Raw genomic sequence first — 19,567 nt, 5'->3', positions numbered from 1 at the left:
TGGACACTTCCTGCCCTCCACCCACCTAGGGGCCAGCTCCCCTGACACTCCTGCCCTCCACCCACCTAGGCCAGCTCCCTGACTCTCCTGCCCTCCACCCACCTAGGCCAGCTCCCTGACACTCCTGCCCTCCACCCACCTAGGGGCCAGCTCCCTGACACTCCTGCCCTCCACCCACCTAGGCCAGCTCCCTGACTCTCCTGCCCTCCACCCACCTAGGCCAGCTCCCTGACACTCCTGCCCTCCACCCACCTAGGCCAGCTCCCTGACTCTCCTGCCCTCCACCCACCTAGGCCAGCTCCCTGACACTCCTGCCTCCACCCACCTAGGCCAGCTCCCTGACTCTCCTGCCCTCCACCCACCTAGGGCCAGCTCCCTGACACTCCTGCCCTCCACCCACCCAGGGGCCAGCTCCCTGACTCTCCTGCCCTCCACCCACCTAGGGGCCAGCTCCCTGACCTCTCCTGCCCTCCACCCACCTAGGCCAGCTCCCTGACTCTCCTGCCCTCCACCCACCCCAGGGGCCAGCTCCCTGACTCTCCTGCCCCTCCACCCACCCAGGCCAGCTCCCTGACACTCCTGCCCTCCACCCACCCAGGGGCCAGCTCCCTGACACTCCTGCCCTCCACCCACCTAGGCCAGCTCCCTGACTCTCCTGCCCTCCACCCACCTAGGCCAGCTCCCTGACACTCCTGCCCTCCACCCACCTAGGCCAGCTCCCTGACACTCCTGCCCTCCACCCACCTAGGGGCCAGCTCCCTGACTCTCCTGCCCTCACCCACCTAGGCCAGCTCCCTGACTCTCCTGCCCTCCACCCACCTAGGCCAGCTCCCTGACACTCCTGCCCTCCACCCACCTAGGCCAGCTCCCTGACACTCCTGCCCTCCACCCACCCAGGGGCCAGCTCCCTGACTCTCCTGCCCTCCACCCACCAGGGGCCAGCTCCCTGACTCTCCTGCCCCTCCACCCACCCAGGGGCCAGCTCCCTGACTCTCCTGCCCTCCACCACCTAGGGGCCAGCTCCCTGACTCTCCTGCCCTCCACCCACCCAGGCCAGCTCCCTGACACTCCTGCCCTCCACCCACCTAGGGGCCAGCTCCCTGACTCTCCTGCCCTCCACCCACCTAGGCCAGCTCCCTGACACTCCTGCCCTGCACCCACCTAGGGGCCAGCTCCCTGACACTCCTGCCCTCCACCCACCCAGGGGCCAGCTCCCTGACACTCCTGCCCTCCACCCACCTAGGGGCCAGCTCCCTGACTCTCCTGCCCTCCACCCACCCAGGGGCCAGCTCCCTGACACTCCTGCCCCTCCACCCACCTAGGCCAGCTCCCTGACTCTCCTGCCCTCCACCCACCCAGGGGCCAGCTCCCTGACACTCCTGCCCTCCACCCACCCAGGGGCCAGCTCCCTGACACTCCTGCCCTCCACCCACCTAGGCCAGCTCCCTGACACTCCTGCCCTCCACCCACCTAGGGGCCAGCTCCCTGACACTCCTGCCCTCCACCCACCTAGGCCAGCTCCCTGACTCTCCTGCCCTCCACCCACCTAGGCCAGCTCCCTGACACTCCTGCCCTCCACCCACCTAGGGGCCAGCTCCCTGACACTCCTGCCCTCCACCCACCTAGGCCAGCTCCCTGACTCTCCTGCCCTCCACCCACCTAGGCCAGCTCCCTGACACTCCTGCCCTCCACCCACCTAGGGGCCAGCTCCCTGACACTCCTGCCCTCCACCCACCTAGGCCAGCTCCCTGACTCTCCTGCCCTCCACCCACCTAGGCCAGCTCCCTGACACTCCTGCCCTCCACCCACCTAGGGGCCAGCTCCCTGACTCTCCTGCCCTCCACCCACCTAGGCCAGCTCCCTGACTCTCCTGCCCCTCCACCCACCTAGGCCAGCTCCCTGACTCTCCTGCCCTCCACCCACCTAGGCCAGCTCCCTGACACTCCTGCCCTCCACCCACCTAGGGGCCAGCTCCCTGACACTCCTGCCCTCCACCCACCTAGGGCCAGCTCCCTGACACTCCTGCCCCTCCACCCACCTAGGCCAGCTCCCTGACTCTCCTGCCCTCCATCCACCTAGGCCAGCTCCCTGACACTCCTGCCCTCCACCCACCCAGGGGCCAGCTCCCTGACTCTCCTGCCCTCCACCCACCTAGGGGCCAGCTCCCTGACACTCCTGCCCTCCACCCACCCAGGGGCCAGCTCCCTGACTCTCCTGCCCTCCACCCACCCAGGGGCCAGCTCCCTGACACCCCTGCCCTCCACCCACCCAGGGGCCAGCTCCCTGACTCTCCTGCCCTCCACCCACCCAGGCCAGCTCCCTGACTCTCCTGCCCTCCACCCACCCAGGGGCCAGCTCCCTGACACTCCTGCCCTCCACCCACCCAGGGGCCAGCTCCCTGACACTCCTGCCCTCCACCCACCCAGGGGCCAGCTCCCTGACACTCCTGCCCTCCACCCACCCAGGGGGCAGCTCCTCTTGTTGCACATCTGGTGCTCCTTCATGTCCCCCACGCAGTCCTTCCCTCCGTATTGGGGCTCAGGGCTGTTGCAGACCCGCGAGCGCTCGCGGATCCCTCCTGCACAAGTGACCGTGCAGGCCGACCATGGGGACCAGGGGCTCCAGCGGCCGTCGACTGTAGAGAGAGCCAGGAGAGGGGCTTAGTGAGGGGAGGGTCAGACAGTGTCGTCCCGGCTGACATGCGCGGGGCCAAGAGAGAGAGGCGGCAGCAAAGCCCACGTGGCCGAGGACTGTCGTAGGGGAAGAGGAGCAAGGGGGTGCTTGGTCCTTGGTGGCCACAACTCAGGAAGCAATGTGGATGGCAGACGGTCTGGCAGTTGTGTTTCACCTCTCAGGGCCTCTCAACACCTCGACAGGCCGCAGCCTGGCTCTCTACGAGGGGGGCCTCTGGGCTGGAGACGGCCTGGTCTCTGAGCAGTGGACATGGACTTTGTGCAGCATGCCCTGCCCCCAGAAGTCCCTGTGCCCTGCGCCATCGTGTTCCCGGAGCTGTGTCTCGCACAGACTCGCGCAAGGTCCTCCCCTGGCGCTCTGTCTGCACACCTGCTGCCTCCCAGGCCAGGCTCTCAGCTTTGGCTCACGTCCTGCTAAGTGCAGATTTAAGGTGACTGTGTCTGCAGGACACAGGTGCGGCCTGGCTGAGTCAGAGGGGGGACAAGCTGGGTCCTCAGGAGATGGCTGGCTTTGGCCTCCGTGACCAGCTGGGTGGGATGGTCCCAGCCAGTGGGAGCCCAGTTTTAGCTCCGTCCTCACTCTGAGCTGCCTGTGCCACCTGAGCCCCAGGACCTGTGTCACCACTCACTTGGGCAGGGGTCACGCTGGCAGGCTTTGGTCTCCCGGCCACTGCCTTTGCAGTTCTTGCCGCCCATCTGGGGGACTGGGGAGTTGCACAGGCGGATGCGTGTGATGTTGCCGACCCCACAGGTGACAGAGCATGAAGACCAGGGTGACCAGTGGCTCCAGCCGCCGTTCTGTCGGACTAGCACACGGAAGCACAAAGAGACCAGTGTCTGGCTGTGTCCAGGGGCTGGGCCACCCCAGGGTTGCCTTCTGCTGCACATGCCCAGGGACAGAGAGGCGAGGGTGGACAGCTGTCGTCACCTTTGCCCCAGGAGACATCCCCGGGTGCGGGCCAGGGTGAGCCCCGTCCCTGGCCGGCCCCAGATACTCACTGCGGGTGTCACACTTGCCCAGGCTGCAAGCCCGCGTCTGGATGGAAGGGCCTAGGCAGGTGTTGCTGGTGACATCGCACGACCGGCCTCGCTGCTGGGTCCCAGAGCCACAGGTGACAGAACACTCGGTCCACTCTGCCCATGGGGACCAGCCCTCCTCGCTGTCCATTGCTGGCCAAGAAAGATGGACACAGAGGTCAGGCCCTGCCTCCAGGAGAGGCCCGGGTCAGACCTGGCAGCTCAGCACCGCCTGGTTCCTGCTCAGGAGACTTGGGCACCTCCCAGGCACAGGCTTCCTGACCGGTGGCCCCCGTGGTGGTGGCAGGCCCCATAGAAGACCGGGCAGCCATCACCCGGGAAGATCCCAGTGGCCTTCCTGGGGAAGAAGGACGTGGATGTGGGTTCTGCTGCTGTCCACAGGAGGAGAGCGTGCGCTGGGCGTGCAGGGAAGGCGGCTCCAGGCTGAGAGCAGCTCCCAGGGGCTCTGCCAGCCGCGGCCTGGCCAGAGCCTGAGGACGGCCCCCCTGCTCTCCACCTGGCTGATGGAGCCAAGGTGACAGCCTCACCGCTGGTTGGAATCACAGCCCACAGCGCCCACTAGACTGGAGACATGGAGGAAAAGACAACTTCCGGCAGAGGAGGGAGAGGGCAACTTCACCAGGGAGCTCTCCGGCAGCACTGTGGCCGGGCGCCGCGGAAGCCGGGGGCAGGATGGCCCAGGAGGCCAGCCCTCCTCCTGTCCACTTGCTCCCTGTGCCCTAAACGCCTCCCTCCAACGGCCTGAGGTGGCTGTCCCCGGGTCTGCCCTGGCGCCCAGCAGTCCATCCGCCACCTGCAGGCCCATGGTCTTTCGAGCCAAGCTGACCTGCTGTGCCAGGGACGGTCTCAGCTCCCGACACCGAGTCTGAGACTGGAATTCAGAGCAGCAGAGCCTGGCTCCTCCCAGCCCAGTTCTCTGCTCAGATCCCGAGGTCAGGGGTACCGAGGACGGCCCCAGGACCACCAGCCGTGCTCGGCCAGGCCCAGCAGAGCCCTCTCAGTCTGAGTGTCCCTGGAAGCAGGACAAGGGGCGGAGAAGGACGGCCTGAAGGGAGAAGGCACTGTGCTCCCCCAGGCCACAGGGCGGCACACCCAGGCCCCGGCCTCGGCCTCAGAGCCAGCCTGAGGAGGGGGTGCAGTGCCGGGTGACCAGGACTCCTGGGAGCAAGTGTGCTGGGCAGCAGGCTCCACCCAAGGGACAGGAGGAGGGTGAGACCTGGCACCCAGGGCCACACCGCAGGCTAGACCCCAGCCATGGAGGACAGCGTCCTCAGAGGGAGGCGTCATGTCCAGCCCAGAGGGAAGAGCGGGCTCTGCACCTGTGCAGGATGAAAGCCGCGAGCTCCAGCCAAGCTGAGGCTTGGGCAGGGGCAGTGTCCCCAGGCACCCAGGTAGCCTGGCTGGGAGCCACTGCAGGGTGAGCTCTGGGGTCAGGACTGGGGAGTGGGCTGCAGGGTAGCCAGCGTGGAACAAGCAGATACAGGGGACGCTCTAGTGCCATCCCAGTCCTCTGCACAGTGGGCTGGACCCAGGAGGCCAGCATCTCCGTCCCCATCACTGGGAACATTCTATGGCTTAGAGAGTGTCCCTGGTGACAGCCTCGGGGTTCTGTGTGTCTGTCTCCCTGCTGTTCCAGAGGTGTCTCTGCGGTGACCAACCATGATCCTTCATGGTCTCCACCTGGTGTGGGCACTGGCCACAGCCTGGTGTTGACACAGGGCCTCGCTCTGGCCCAGAGCCGGGTCTGTGGACATGGCAGGATCCCTGGGGCTCAGCCTCCTGTGCTGAGAGTGACAGGGAGGCACTGAACCCTGGCCCCTGCGTTCTGAGGACCCTAGAGTTGCTTCCTGGTCACGGGCTAGGAAAAGGCAGAGACCCAGCTGTCCCTCAGTGTCCCATCTGCCTGTCCTCACCAGGCTGTCTCACCCTCCTCTGTCCCCGCCAACCCAGGAGCAAACACAGCAGCCACGACCCTGCCCTGCGGGTGCTCGCGGGCAGTACTCACAGTGGGAGCAGGAAGGACAGCACTCGTCCTCGGCAAAAGCTGGGCTGGCACAGGTGGCAGGCGGGCAGGAGATTTGGTGGCAGACGACCTTGAACTTCTGTGGGTAAAGGAGGCCCCTGAGGCCACTCATCAAGGCAGCAGCCTTGGTTCAGGGCTGGGTGGAAAGGGCCAGCAGGGCAGTGGACGTCTTGTGTCCAGGGTCCTACATGATAACCCGAGACGTGGCCTGCCCTGAGGTGGCTCGTGGGCCCAGCAGGTCCTGTCTCCTGCCACTCAGCAAAGAGACTGCAGCAAAGACTGGCCACGGGTATGCTAGGGGAGGAGGACGGGTGGGCAGGGTGGCCTTGTGCTGGGGGAAGTCTGGGTCCCCATGCACAGAAACTGGCCATTACTGAGAAGAGCCAGGTCCTCTAGTGTTCCTGACGCTGACCTGCATCCCAGAGGCTTCTGCTAAGCACCAAGGCCCCACTGGACCTGCACGGCATGAGACACGGATCAGGGGCCTCTGGGTAGCTCCGTTCCAGGTGTTCCTGACCTCTGGTGACACTGGCCAGTCACACACTCTCTGGCTCTGGCTTCTTCATGTGTGAAGCCTCGAGGTTGGGCCTGGTCACACTTCGGTGCCTCCCACTGTCCCCTCCAGCCCTACCCCCGCCTGCCTGTGTCTGTGGCTCCTCCGTGCTCAGAGGCGGCCTGTGGGGCCCCAGGAGCTCACCTTGCAGGTGCAGGATGTGCAGCTGTCCACCACCCAGGTTTCGTTTTCTGCAAAGAACCGGCCATCCTGCCAGCAGGCCGTCATGTTCCTCGTCTTAGGAGGGCCACCAAGGAGCTCGAGCAGGAACTGGTTATCATTTGACTGCAAAGGGGTCCAGCGTCAGGAGTGGACCAGAACCCAGCACCGTCTCGAGCCGTCTGGGTGGGAACCTCCCATTTTCTGAGCAGCTGGGACCCGCAGCGGGGAGCCCAAGGGTGCAGACGGGAAGCCGCGGAGCCCGAGCCACAGACCTCCCCAGCACCCTGGGCTTCCCACTCCTTCTCTCAGTGAGACCCAGCTCACGAGCCTCAACACCTGGGTGGGCCACGCTGCTGGTGCTGGGCAGCTGGCAGATGTCCGGGGCACGGCAGGAGGAGCCGCAGCTGGCTGCAGCCCAGAATCACTCACTCCTGCCTCCCCTCCAGGCAGGACAGCCACAGTGCAGAGGCAGGGAAAGAGGCCCTGGGGACTGCCGCCCCTCAGCCAGCTGAGCCAATGCCCTGGGGGCTCTCTGCCTGTTGCTTCCCCCAGGCAATCCCTGGTGTGGCCAGCAGGCCCTCTGATGGCACAGCCATCAGCAACACTTCCCGACACATCCGGGAATGGATCGCGGTGCTGCCTTCGCAGACCTGCTGACCAAAAGGCAGACTCGCTGCAGGACAGGGTCTGTGGTTCAGGTTGCCCAGGAGCGGTATCTGGAAGCAACCTCCGTGCCCTCGATCCCCCAGCATGGGCAGGCACCTGCAGGGAGGCTGCCAGAGGACCACCTGCAAGAGCTGCTCCCACTTCGGCTCCATCACATGCCCCATGGAGGGGGCCAGGAGGCTGCTCTGCCCTTGGGGTGCCCCTGAGCCAGCCCTGGGGCCTTCTGGGGCCCTTCCACTGCCCAGCAATGGATGGTAGTCCTGGGTCCCTCAGGTCCAGACAGGGTCAGAGCATCCCCACACAGGGGCTCCTTCCATGTGGGGACAGAGGGGCCAGGGAGTGCCTCGGGTGGGAGCCCAGGCCCACGGCCGCCTCCTCCCTCACTCCTCCCACCCCCTGACACAGTCCTCTGGGGAGCAGCTGCTGTTCTTTGGTGGACACTAGCTCAGCCGTGTGGACGTCACGGGCAGCATGGCCCGCTCCGCCTTGCCACTGCCAGCTCCTGAGCTTTGAGGCACCGTGGCTCTTGCTCTCTGCTTCACGTAGCTCAAGATGCCCCAGAGCAGCCCCTGGCCCCCGTCTGTCCGTCTGGCTGCTGCTCACACCTCTGCCTCCCCCTCTGCACAGGCGTGTTTCTGTCTGTGGGGAGGAGAACTTGCCCAGATAAGGGCGTGTTTTGGAGAATGTGCATCCCCCGCCTGCGTCTCCCTCCCCTGAAGCCCCAGCATCCCGGGGGAGCCAGCATGCACACCCCCAGAGGCAGCTGGCTGCAGGGAGGTGTGGCCCCCGCCTGCCTGGGCACCCACCACTCTCCTCAGGTTCTCACTGAGCTGGTTCACCAGGACGTGCAGCCCCGAGAGCTCGTTGATCATGTGGCCCAGCTCCTCGCAGGAGTGCTCGCACACCTCTGGCCTCTTCGCCACTCCCTGGCCCACGAACTCCGTGGTGGTGTGAGGGCCCAGGTGCAGCGTCTCCGTGTGCTCGCTGATGGCGTTGATCTCAGCTGCGGAACACACACCCGGGCAGTGAGAGCCTGGCCTCTGGTGCTGTGTGCCGGTGCCCACAGCCAGGGGGAGTGGCCTGTGCTGAGGAGGTGGGCAGGGACCCGACCTAACAGAACGGGAAGCCTCCCTTACGCAGGGTACTCAGCAGGTACAGTCCACTAGCAGAGGGCCGGGGCCACACCTGTGGTCCCAGCCACAAGGAGGCTGAGGCAGGAGGCTCCCAAAGCCAGGTCACCTCTGCAGCCAAGCAAGACCCTGTCTCAAGATGGAAACTAAAATGTGCTGCCAGCGTGGCTCAGTGAGGAGTGCTCCCGGGCTCAGTCCCTGTGCCACCTAGGACAAGTCCACTGGCAGAGCAGGAGTCCAGTTCAGGAGCAGAAAAATGCCGAAAGTACAGCCAGACCGGAGGCCGAGGCCGGTGAGTGGGTGCGCTGCCCTGGGCCCTCCACAGACGGAGTCGGGGAGCAGCCGCGAGCTCTGGTCATGCCTTCTCTTTGCCCCATCCGTCCCCTGTTCAGCCACAGGCTCAGGCACACGGAGGGTCCCTCTCCACCTAACGCCCTGCCCCAGGGTCCTGGAACACTGGGCTCCTCGGCCTCTGTCTGCCCTCAGGTCTCTCACTGCCCTGGAAACCACGCAGGCCCCCAGAGCCCTGGCCCATGGGTGCACGTGGGCAGGGTCCTCAGCTTACACAGTGACCTGGGGCGAGTCCAGAACCAGAACCGTCCCGGAGGGGCCCAGCTCCCTGGCGGGTGACTGTAGGCACGTAAAGGGCCGTCTCCTTTCAGACCTTCCATTTCTGAGCTGCGTGAGTAGGAGGTGCTTCTGCCGTACCCACGTGAGCCTCCTTGCTCAGCTGTGAGCCAGTGCTGCAGCCCACGTCGGGCTGTGAGTGCCTCGGCCCTCACCTACAGCTTCCTCCAGCCTTGCACACGTGAGTGCCTGCACAACTAACCAACGGACCAGGGGGACGGTGACAGACAGGTGGGGGTGGACAGACAGCACTCGACAGGTGGTGGGCACTGCATGGTCCATGGATGATAGGTGACAGATGATAGATCACAGGGGATTGACAGATGGTAGATGGTAGGTGACAGAGGACAGATGATGGGTGATACATGACCCACGGACCATAGGTGATGGATGGTATAGAGGGGTAGGTGACAGGTGATCAATCACAGATGATTGACAGGTGACAGATGACAGATGTCAGATAAGAGATGACAGGTGATAAATGATACTCAGATGATGAATAGATGACAGATGATGGATAGATGACAGATGATGGATGGATAGATGACAGATGACAAGTGATGGTTAGATGACAGATGACAGGTGACAGATGATGAGTAGATGACAGATGACAGGTGATGAATACATGACAGATAATAGATGACAGATGATGGATAGATGACAGGTGACAGATGATGGGTAGATGACAGATGACAGATGATGGATAGATGACAGGTGACAGATGATAGATGACAGTGACAGATGATGGATATGGGACAGGTGACATGATGGGTAGATGACAGATGGCGGAGGACAGGTGGCAGGTGATGCAAGACACCCAGGGAGGTGGCCACGCCATGTTGGGGACCCTGTGGGCACAGGAGCGCTGGCTCACTGGAGGCCCAGCTGTGTGTCTCCCTCCTCACAGCTGCCCGAGGCCGCCTGGTCCCCACTGCTGTCCTGCTGAGCAGGTCCCCTGCGCGTCAGGGTCTCCGTGGTGGGATCTCGAGGCCGGGCCGGCACAGAGGCCCTCGACCCCCCCAGCCCCACCTATGAGCTGGCTGCCACTGTGGGGCCAGGCTGGGAGGGAGCCCTGGCCTTGGGCAGGGAGTCCAGTGGACCAGGGACAGGCCACCTCATGACGGACCTGGTGGGCTGTGGAGTCATCTTTTAAGAAGGGCTGGGAAGGTCCAGCAGGATCATGGGTGGCTCTGGTAGTGCAGGGATATGGACCTGGACTGCCAGCTGCCTTGCCTGGTCTGAGCGGCCCTCGGGGTCGGCTCGCGCGGGTGGGGGTCCTGATCTGTGGGGGCTGTTCATGGCCGTGGGCCGCCTCGGGAGCTCCAGCTCGAGCTGGGCCACACGGAACCGTGTGCAGGAGCCGCGAAGCAGAGCCCCGAGCGCACTCGGTCCTTAGGAAGACAACACTGTGTGTGCTGGTCTCTTCGCATCCTCTCCCTGCCCTGGCCGTCACGTGGCCAGCAGAGTGACCACGGTGGCCTCAGCCAGCATCCTGGACCCACAGGAGGCCCAGGAGCAACCTGAAAGGTGCCTGCTCAGGTCTCGGGACCTGCCAAGGGCTCTGAAGCCAAGTGCGGTGTCGCAGAGCCGGTTTCCACCCAGGCAGCCCAGGAAAGCCAGCCCGCTGCGGAGGCTCACGCGACTCTTGGTGTGGAACTGCCTCGGGCCTCCTCTTCTCTGTCAGACAGTGGGCAGTGGCTGGGTGGACGAGGACCGCCAGGCCGGAGGGGGCCCCGGCTCCACCCAGCACAGAGGGTCATTCTGAGGGTGCTGAGATGCTGCTCAGCAGACCCTGCCCCAGGACCTCCACCAGTGAAATGCTCAAGAGGAGCTGGCACAGCAGGGTGGAAATGCCACTGGAGAAGTGAGCTAGCAGATGAGAACGTCCGTCAACGGCAGAGTAGCCCTACCTCACAGCCTGACTGGACAGCCCTGGGGACCGTAGGGAAACTGCGACCTGTCCCATGGTCTGTGAATCCCCTGGGCAACGGTGGTCACTGACTGCTTTGAAAAGCTGCCTCCCTTCAACACTGGATCAAAGTGTGGGCCATCTAACTTCTAGCTTGTAAAGGGGATTTGTTGGTTTATATCCAAGGTCTTAAAATCAGCATATTATAGTAATGCAGCCACGTCGACATTTATAGCAGCTCAACTCACACTACTAAACTATAGAAGTAACCTAGGTGTCCTTCAACAGATGACGGATAAACAAAATGTGATATATATACACACACACACAGACACACACACACACAGACACACCACGATGGAATATTACTCAGCCTTAAAGAAGAATGAAATTATGGCATTTGCTGGTAAATGGATGGAGCTGGAGAATATCATGCTAAACAAAACAAGCCAATCCCAAAAAACCAAAGCCAAATGTTTTCTCTGATATGTGGATGCTAATTCACAATAAAGGGGTGGCAAGGGGAAAACAGAGGTACTTTCAATTAGGTAGAGAGGAGTGAAGGGAGGGGAGAGAGAGGGGGCAGGAAGGATATCAGAATAAATCGGACATTATTCCCTGTGCATGTGTGACTGCAGGACCTGTGGGATTCTGCATCATGTCCACAGAAGAATGAGAAACTGTACCCCTTACATACGATGTATCAAAGTACATCCTACGGTTATGTACAGCTAGTTAAAACAGCTTTAAAAAATAAATAGACTATTCAGAACAATCCTTGATACCTCTCACGTTCAGAGCCAGCTTGTCTCAGGGACCACAGGCCCCAGGCGCTGTTGCTAAAGTGCCCCCTGGTGTGCGCGAGGAAGCGCCAGGTGTGCTGCTGTGTTCCCACCTCCCTGGGCTCCCGGGCAGCCCACCCCAGGAGGCGCCAGGTGTGTGGTATGTACCCACCTCCCTGGGCTCCTGGGCAGCCCTTCCGGCTCAGGAGGTCCTCCACGGAGTTCTCGAACATCAGGTGCATGTTCTGCAGCAGACCCTGTGGAAGTGCACCATGGGGCAGGTGAGCCAAGCCTGAGACCCGCTGGAGGACACCTCGCCCACCGTGAGGCCAGCCAGCAGGGCGTCTGCTGCCCTAGCGGGTCCTGGGCCTGCTGTGGGGAACGGGTTTCTAGACACAGCACCAGAGGTGGGAGTGGAGCCCAGAAACTAGAGCCAGGAGAGGAAAGGCCTGCGGGGAGCAGGAGGGTCTGGGGAGAGCGACCCTCAGCGGGCTCAGGTGGACTCCAGGCGAACTCCTGGCAGAGTCCTCACCAGGACCCGGGGCTTGGCAGTGTCCCCTGCCCAGGCAGGGACCCAGCTCTGGCCTGTGGGAGCCCTCACACCAGGATGGAAGCCCCCCTGAGGTGCGCCTGGTCAGCCACCAGCGATGGCCAGGGTGTCCTGCGGGCAGGAGGGGTTCATCAGTAGCAAGCCGTGCATCTGCTACTCAGATGGCCAAGTTCTCACCCACACGTGTGTCCAAGAACACGCGCTCGCCCGGGAGAGAGCAACGTGCAGCTGTTCCTCCACTTACAGGTCAGTCGGGACCAGACAGACCCAGGGCAGGATAAGACGTCACCAGTGGAAAGCACTCACACCCACCCACGGCCAGCACCACACCCAGGGCAGCGCCCAGTGTCCCCTCCTGACCAGGGACCCTGGGAGCTGCAGCTCAGGGCTGCCCAGCTCGGGAGAGGCTCCACCCCCACACTGCCCGAGGAGACCAGAACTGCCCGTCTGAAGTGCCCTCCACTGCCTGGGCACGCGTCGCGGGTGCGCCTACGTGGGACCCTCTGTGCTGCCATCCTGCTGCGGGTTCCGAGGCTCACGACTTAGCCAGCCCTGTCTGAGCCCACAGCTGCGGGGGCAGGGCCTGTCCTCTGGGAGAGCAGCAGCCCCCTTGGGAGGAAGGCTGGGGAGAGTTCTCACACCCTCTCACGGCCAAGGTGCGTGCTGGGCTTTGGCTTCAGGCTCGAGCAATGAAGGTGGGGTTGCCAGGAGCAAGAGTGGCCAGTTCCCAGGTCTCCGAGCAGCCTGTCTCGACTGCTGACCACTGGCGAGAAGCCCCTGTGGCCACAGGCTCTGCTCTGTGGCTCAGGAAGGTGTGTGCTGTGTCTGGAGTGCACCATGTGAGTTTGTTCACGGTGCTCATGTCCACGTTAGGTGGTGCATGTGCATGTTGAGCACATGTTTGGGGCATGTGTGTGCACACATGTGTAGCTCACACATGGCAATTGTGAGTGCAAGTGTGAGTGTGGTGCACATTCGTGATAGTACATGTACGTGTGAGAATCTGTGTTTCTCTCTGTGTGTACGTGTGTGTATGTGTGTGTGCATGTGTGTATGAGCATGTGAATCTCTGTGTTTCTGTGTGCATTCCTGTGTGTACATGTGTGTGTTCATGTATGTATATGTCATGTGTGTACATGTGTGCATGCATGTACGTGTGTACATGTGTATATGTGCATGTGTGCTTGCACATGTGTGCTATTCATGTGTGACTTTGCACATGCACACGTGTGTACTGTGTACGTGTGTGTTCACTTGTGTGTGCATGTGTACTTGTGTGTACATGTATGTGCATGTGTGTATGTGTGTGTGCATGTGCACATGTGTGTGTGCGTGTGTGTGCACACAGGTATGACTCGCTGGCCATTCCCAGGGTTGTAAAAATGCATCCTCCCGCACTGTGCTAAGGACCCAGACCTGTCAGCCATGGGAGCGGGCGTGTTCTGGTGAGACTGCCCTGCTTGACCAGGCAGGTGTGTGAGGAGGGGCCCATTTCTGGGTCCCAGTAGACGCAGCCCTACATACGCACCCTGAAGTGGCTCTCACGGGTGGCGCCTTTGGCCACGTACATCCGGCTTCTCTCGGCGCTCAGCTGCTCGTAGAAGGGCTCATCGAGGCTGAAGCTGTCGATGAGGTCGCAGCCCACATACAGGCTGTAGGTCTCGCCGGCCACCTGCACGGTGATGTTCTTCCACTGCGAGTCGGCCAGGCCCACGTCCTCCAGGGAGACAGGGTGCGGGGTGCCCTCGGTCCAGTAGGTGAGGTCCAGGGTGTCCGCCGGGCCGTTGGAGACGATCTCGAATTGCCGCTGCGAGGCGCCGGGGCCCTCCAGGGCCAGCAGCGTGCCGCGGGACTTGCGGTCCTGTTTCAGCTGGGCCGTGAGGAAGAAGCCCTCCTTGTGCCGCATGGTCCTGAGGATCCTGCTCAGGTCCTCGCTGTTCACCGGGGGGATGTAGTCGAAGCGGACAAACCGGTACGCGGGCACCCCGGGGTCAGGCCCACGGAACTGCTTGGCACCGATTGTCTTCCGGTTGATGTTGCTGACGCTGAAGAGGTCGAAGGAGGTGTCCTCCTCGTCTGGGTCACCAGCTGCCAAGGGAGGCAGAGCAGGGGGTTACTAACACCAGGTGGGCACCCGGGGTCAGGGTGGCAAAGCAGGGCAGCGAGGCCAGCTCACTGGGGGTCTGCTGCGCCCCCTTGGCACGAGAGCTCGGGGCTCCTCCGAGGAAGGCCACCACCCAGGCTGCGGTCCCCAGTGCCCCGACAGCTGTGGGTTAGCTTTGTCCTTGGCTGGAACGGCGTGGTGCTGCGGGTGGGCATTGGCCACCAGGGCCATCCCATGCGGCCGCACACCCACAGTGGGGCTTCCTCAGCTCTGGCAGGCCACCCCACCTTGTCCAGGCAGGACTTGGAGCCTCCCCTCTGTTGACCTCCCCAGGTGGGAGGCACAGGGAGGCTCCTCCAAGCCCCAGTGCCCGGGGGGGTACCCCAGTGCAAAGCCAGGCTTGGGGACGGAGCAAAAGGGACACAGGCAGGCGGTGTCCCGGGTGGGACCCTCCTCCTTGGACTCACTGGCCATTCCCAGGGTTGTAAAACTGCATCCTCCCACATGGTGCTGAGGACCCAGACCTGTCGGGCCTCTGGCTGTGGTGAGTGGTTCCAAGTCACTGTCCAAGTGCGACAAAGGAAACTCAGCACAGTTCCCCAAAGGACAGCAGTGTGAATAACTCAGAATCATGCACCGAATAAAATGCTTTAAAAGCTTTAAATAGTATGATTCTCTATCTTGGCACATTGAAGCACTATAACATGTGCTGGTGCCCAGAGATGACCACATGGATAGGACCACGGTCAGTATGGCTCTTGGTAGGAATTAAGTTGATTAAAACCTTTGACTATTGCAATTAAAAGAGCAATTTATTTTTGTAACTTATACAAAGGATATGACCACAAATGCTAGTGAAAGTTTATTCACAATGAATGAAATAACATCTAAAGGGGAATTGATCTCAAAGCATTAGGGCTTCTCTGATGGAATACTGTGCAATCATTAACAATCACGCTGTGAAAAACAAACACGTGGTAAAATAGTTAGGATAACATCGTAGGCAGAAAGGAAGTGGGAAGAAGACACAAAACACCAGCCCTCTGCACTGCTGAGCAGACAGCGTGTGCAAAAGGAGCAGAGCTGAGCACAGCCAAACCCCGCAGCCCTGCTGGGTGGCATTTTATCTAATACCCAAGTTTTCCAAAAATAAACCCTTCCGTGTTGTAGGGACTCAAAGGCAAGTAAAGCTTTCATTTGCAAAGCCAAACGCAGCCACTTCGTGGGGTCCACTCACCGAGCGCGCTGGGCCACGCCCACAGGGCCAGCAGGGCCATCCCCCAGAGCATCCTGCGTCCTGCTGCAGCTCCTAGGAGAAAAGCAGCCCTGGTCAGAGAGGGGCGCAGCGGCCGCGTGTCGCCGGAGGGTGTGCTCCTGTACCCTCGGCCACAGCTGCACGTAGACTCAGAGGGGGGTCCCCGCAGCCCGTGGAGGGTCCCCACAGCCCACCGAGGCACAGGACGCTGTTCCGGTAGACTCCTCCCCCTGGGCGGATGTTAGTGGGCGGGCATGCTGGACCAGCACCCTGGTGGCGTTCTGAATATTGCCGTGATCTAACCCCCCGGGGGCAGAATGGCCATAACTGCCCTGCCCCGCAGAGGGGCAGTGGACAGTGTCTGGTTGCTGGTGCTGAGTGGTTCTGCTGAGGAGACCTGTCACCAAGACTCAGAGTCTGACGGTGGAAGTCACCAAACACCCAGCCTGGTGCACAGTCTGTGCAGGCCTTGTCCCACCTCAGCTAACTGGCCCCTGGGCGCAGCCTTCCCAGGGAACACGTGAGGGTTACTGACGGGAGGGTCCTGGGAGCGGGTCTGGGCTACTTTCCTACTTTCCTGCAGCCTGTTTTTCCATTCTTGAGGGTTTAAGTTGGCAGGGTGCAGCGGGGCTGGATCACCAGTCAGGAGACCTGGACGGAAGCCCAGCTCCACAGTTAACTCCTCGCGGGCCTCCGTGAGCCCTCAGTCTGGGCTCCTCATCCCAGAGGTGGGTGATGTGGGCACTGGACCCAGGTCCTTCCTACAGCCCCCAGCCTGCTCCAGGTGGACGCTGACCCCTCCTTATTTAGAACCCCAAGCTCCCTCCTCCTGGACCAAGGAGTCTCCCTCTCCAAGACATCTGGTGAGCCGGACCCAGCCACCTTCCTGGGGGAGAGAGGTGGCCCCAGGCAGGGGCTGCGTGCAGGGACCCCTTCCCACAGCGCCGTGGCCGGGCAGTTACTGTCCGTTTCTGCCCCTCAGCTCCACTCCTCTGGCACTGGCTGCGCCGCCTGCCTTCATTGCCAGCATCTGACTGGCTGGGCTGCTCGGAGAAGTCCCTCCAGCAGATGACCATCTGTCCAGCACCTCTTAGCCGGCCCAGAAAGCCCAGTGAAGGACTCGCTCACTGTGCACCTGGACTCTTTCCCACTGTCGCCTCCAAGGTGGTGGTAGGAACAACGAGATGTCCCCATCTGGGCCTTTCACAGAGTTTTTAGGGACTAAGTTACAGGGGTAAACCCTTGCTGTGTACTCAGAACAGTACCCAGTTCACGAAGCCATCCGGAGACGCTAAGGGATCAGCAGTGCCAGGTGCCACGTCAGAAGGCTCTTCCCTGTCGCCCACCCTCGACAGGCAGGAGCCACCGACCCCTGTCCCTCCCTGTGAAGCCTGTTCTGCGGGAGGACAGGCTGCGTGAAGGAGAGCTCCATCCCAGCCACAGCACAGCACCCATGCCTCACTGCAGGCTCAGAAAGTGAGCTCGGCGTTCAAAGCCAGCCTCAGCAACAGCAGTGAGGCCCTGCCTCTGATAAAATACAGAACAGGTCTGGGGACATGGCTCCAGGGTCAAATGCCCCAGAATTCAAGCTCCGGCACCAAAAAGGAAAAAGAAAGTGAACTCAACTTTGTTTTGACAAGATCAACTCCTGTCCTAAGACAGCAGGCAAGGCTCCCTGCAGGCCAGCAGCCTGCCGCTCCCTGCAGGACAGACCCTCTTCCCGTGGGTGCCTGCGGAACGGGCCAGTCGGTCGGTGCAGGTGGGCGGGCAGGACAAGCGTGCTGCAGGCCCCGGAGGTGCATCACAGCTCCGTGGTGTCCTCCACCCCCCAGGTGCCCGTACCAAACGCTCATGCTTGTGTCTTTCAGCCACAGAGTGCAAGTGAATGTTGGAGACCTTGGAGCGTCTGTGAGCCTCCTCTTTACACAAAGTGAGAAGGAGCTTTGCAGAGATGCTCCTGGGATCCCTCGGGGGTGGTCACACATGAAGCGCAGGGTCAGCTCAGCCCCGTCTGTGGGCGGCTGTCACTCCTGGCAGCAGCTGCACCCGGCCAGCTCTGTCCATGAGCAGCCCGTGCCCGAGCCCCTCAAAGCCACAGCACCCCCCCCTACAGCCCCTTCAGGACCACTGGGCGTCCCCTGGAGCACCGGCACCGCTCAGCCGGCAGCGCTCGCCCAGGGAGTCCGGGAGCGTGGTCCCTGCTCGCGCTCCAGGCCCTGCCTGCCATTCCTCTCTCGCGCTCCCTCCTCCACAGCAAGAGTCGGAGCAGAAACTTCCTCCTGGGAAGAGGAAAGAGGAGCACTTGCAGCTCCTGGGGCAAGACCCACGTGCAAACCGCAGAGCCGCGGGCACGGAGCAGGGCCAGGCAGCCACCACCCCAGACTCCAGCCTCCGCTGCCCTGTCCTCTCCCCTCCGGGAGTTGAGAGACTTTCTGCCCGTCACAGTCCAATGCGGTGACTTAAAAGTCAAAATAAGGTGCGTTACCTGGTGTGCTGTCCCGCCGGGGTGCTGACTGACCTCAGGGTTTCCGAGCAGGACCAGAAGGACGCAGTTTCCCCAGTGGAGACCCCGGGCCGCAGAGCACCGTGGTGGACGCTTCCCACTGCTCTGGGCAGCAGGCGCCTCCTTTATATGCTGCTTTTTCCGAGTAGCCCTGTCAATCAGACACGCGAGGAAGCACGTTTAATTCATTCCTTCGAAGGAGTGACACAGTTCCTCCTTCTGATCTCGCCATTTGCTCCCAGTACCTGCTGTCTGAGTCCAAGTCCAGCCCCTCTGTGCGGCTGCCGCCCTCCTCTTGTGTCCACCAAGGCCTCCAGACATGGGACGGACGGGGAGGAGCCAGACAGAGAGGAGAGGGCAGGGACTCACTTTTCCTGTCTTCTCTCAGGAAATAAAATGCTATAAATAAAACTAGCAAGATTGGCTGGAACTCCCCATTTTGCTTAAGAGAAAAAAATGCAAGTTCTATGCTTTAAATATGTTTCAAATTACCCGATGGGATACCGTTCTTTCCACACCAAGCAAGAGTCAGCAACACATAAAAGAAACTGGTGGGTGTAAATAGCTGGCCGCTGCGTTGCTCAAGTTATCATAGTGAAAGAATTATTTTTGCCATGTGCAAAAAAAGTTGACTTTAAAATAGAGTCGACAAATGTGATTTCAAGCCGTCGGAGCACTGAGGAGTCGTACTGCCCCACAGGAGAACCGATTGTAATCAAACCTGCGTCACCTACTCGTACATTTGATCTCCTGCAACAGTGTCTGGCCCTCGGGGCAGAACTTCCAGTGGCCAAAGAACCCCCAAGCAGAGGCAAAATCTCAGTGGGAGGGAGGGTCACTCAGGGTTGCCCTGGAGAGGGACGTGAGCCCAGAGGCAGCTGCTAGGCTCCTGCCCACAGCTCATGTCACCCAGGCCAAGTGGACAGACTGTGGACACCGGGGGACATGGGCATCACCCAGGGTGGGCAGCGAGCAGGGACATTGCCAGGTGTGGACAGGACATGAGAGGAGGTAGGCATCACCCAGGGTGGATGGTGGACAGAGGAAGGGAACATCACCCAGAGCCCAGCACCTGGCTCCTTTTGTGCAGTCTACACCTTGGTGCCTGGACATGGGCTCTGTGGGAACAAACTGGGGACAAGTCAAGTCTTTCTGAAAGCACACTCAAGCAAAGGTGCCTGGAGAGAGCGCCAACACCTTCCTGTTCTTGACATGCTGGAGCGCCCGGCTGTCACTGACCCTGAGGAGCCTTGGACCACCGGAGGATGTCCTGCCCCCGCGCCTGCAGCCTGTCTCCTTGTGGCACTTCTCTCCTGAGAACCAACCCCAACTCCTGGCACAGAGAGGAGGAACCAGGCTGAACTGCACGTGGGAGTCCTCTAGGGTGGGACATCGGTGTTAGGTCTCTGGTGAGGGCAAAGTCCACTTTTTGAATTAAAGTGTCTGAATTCAAATTTGCATAAATAAGCTGATGTCATCCCAGATTCCTAAGAGAAACTGGGCCTGCTTCCCCAGTGCAGCTGCGGCTCCTGCTGGGGCCGAGGGTGCTTCCCGCCCTGCTCTCCAGCACCC

At 61.6% G+C, this 19,567-nt stretch overlaps 1 protein-coding gene across 1 annotated transcript in view; it reads right to left on the bottom strand.

Moving 5' to 3' along the window:
* Window positions 1–18,141, bottom strand: part of Thbs2 (thrombospondin 2) — an 18,552-nt gene extending 411 nt beyond the window's left edge. The window contains exons 1-10 of the mRNA XM_077801992.1: window positions 17,978–18,141; window positions 15,475–15,546; window positions 13,662–14,221; window positions 11,756–11,840; window positions 7,942–8,138; window positions 6,452–6,592; window positions 5,737–5,833; window positions 3,693–3,863; window positions 3,323–3,499; window positions 2,458–2,635 (exon numbers count right to left, since the gene is read on the bottom strand). Of these exons, the coding sequence (XP_077658118.1) occupies window positions 2,458–2,635; window positions 3,323–3,499; window positions 3,693–3,863; window positions 5,737–5,833; window positions 6,452–6,592; window positions 7,942–8,138; window positions 11,756–11,840; window positions 13,662–14,221; window positions 15,475–15,526 (1,658 nt within the window). The 5' untranslated portion in view covers window positions 15,527–15,546; window positions 17,978–18,141. The remainder of the gene's footprint in view (window positions 1–2,457; window positions 2,636–3,322; window positions 3,500–3,692; window positions 3,864–5,736; window positions 5,834–6,451; window positions 6,593–7,941; window positions 8,139–11,755; window positions 11,841–13,661; window positions 14,222–15,474; window positions 15,547–17,977) is intronic.
* Between the last annotated feature and the right edge of the window lie 1,426 nt (window positions 18,142–19,567).

This window comes from Urocitellus parryii, chromosome 8 (genome assembly GCF_045843805.1).
Source record: "Urocitellus parryii isolate mUroPar1 chromosome 8, mUroPar1.hap1, whole genome shotgun sequence".
Taxonomy (NCBI): Eukaryota; Metazoa; Chordata; class Mammalia; order Rodentia; family Sciuridae; genus Urocitellus; species Urocitellus parryii.
This window is presented reverse-complemented; position numbering and strand designations above follow the sequence as displayed.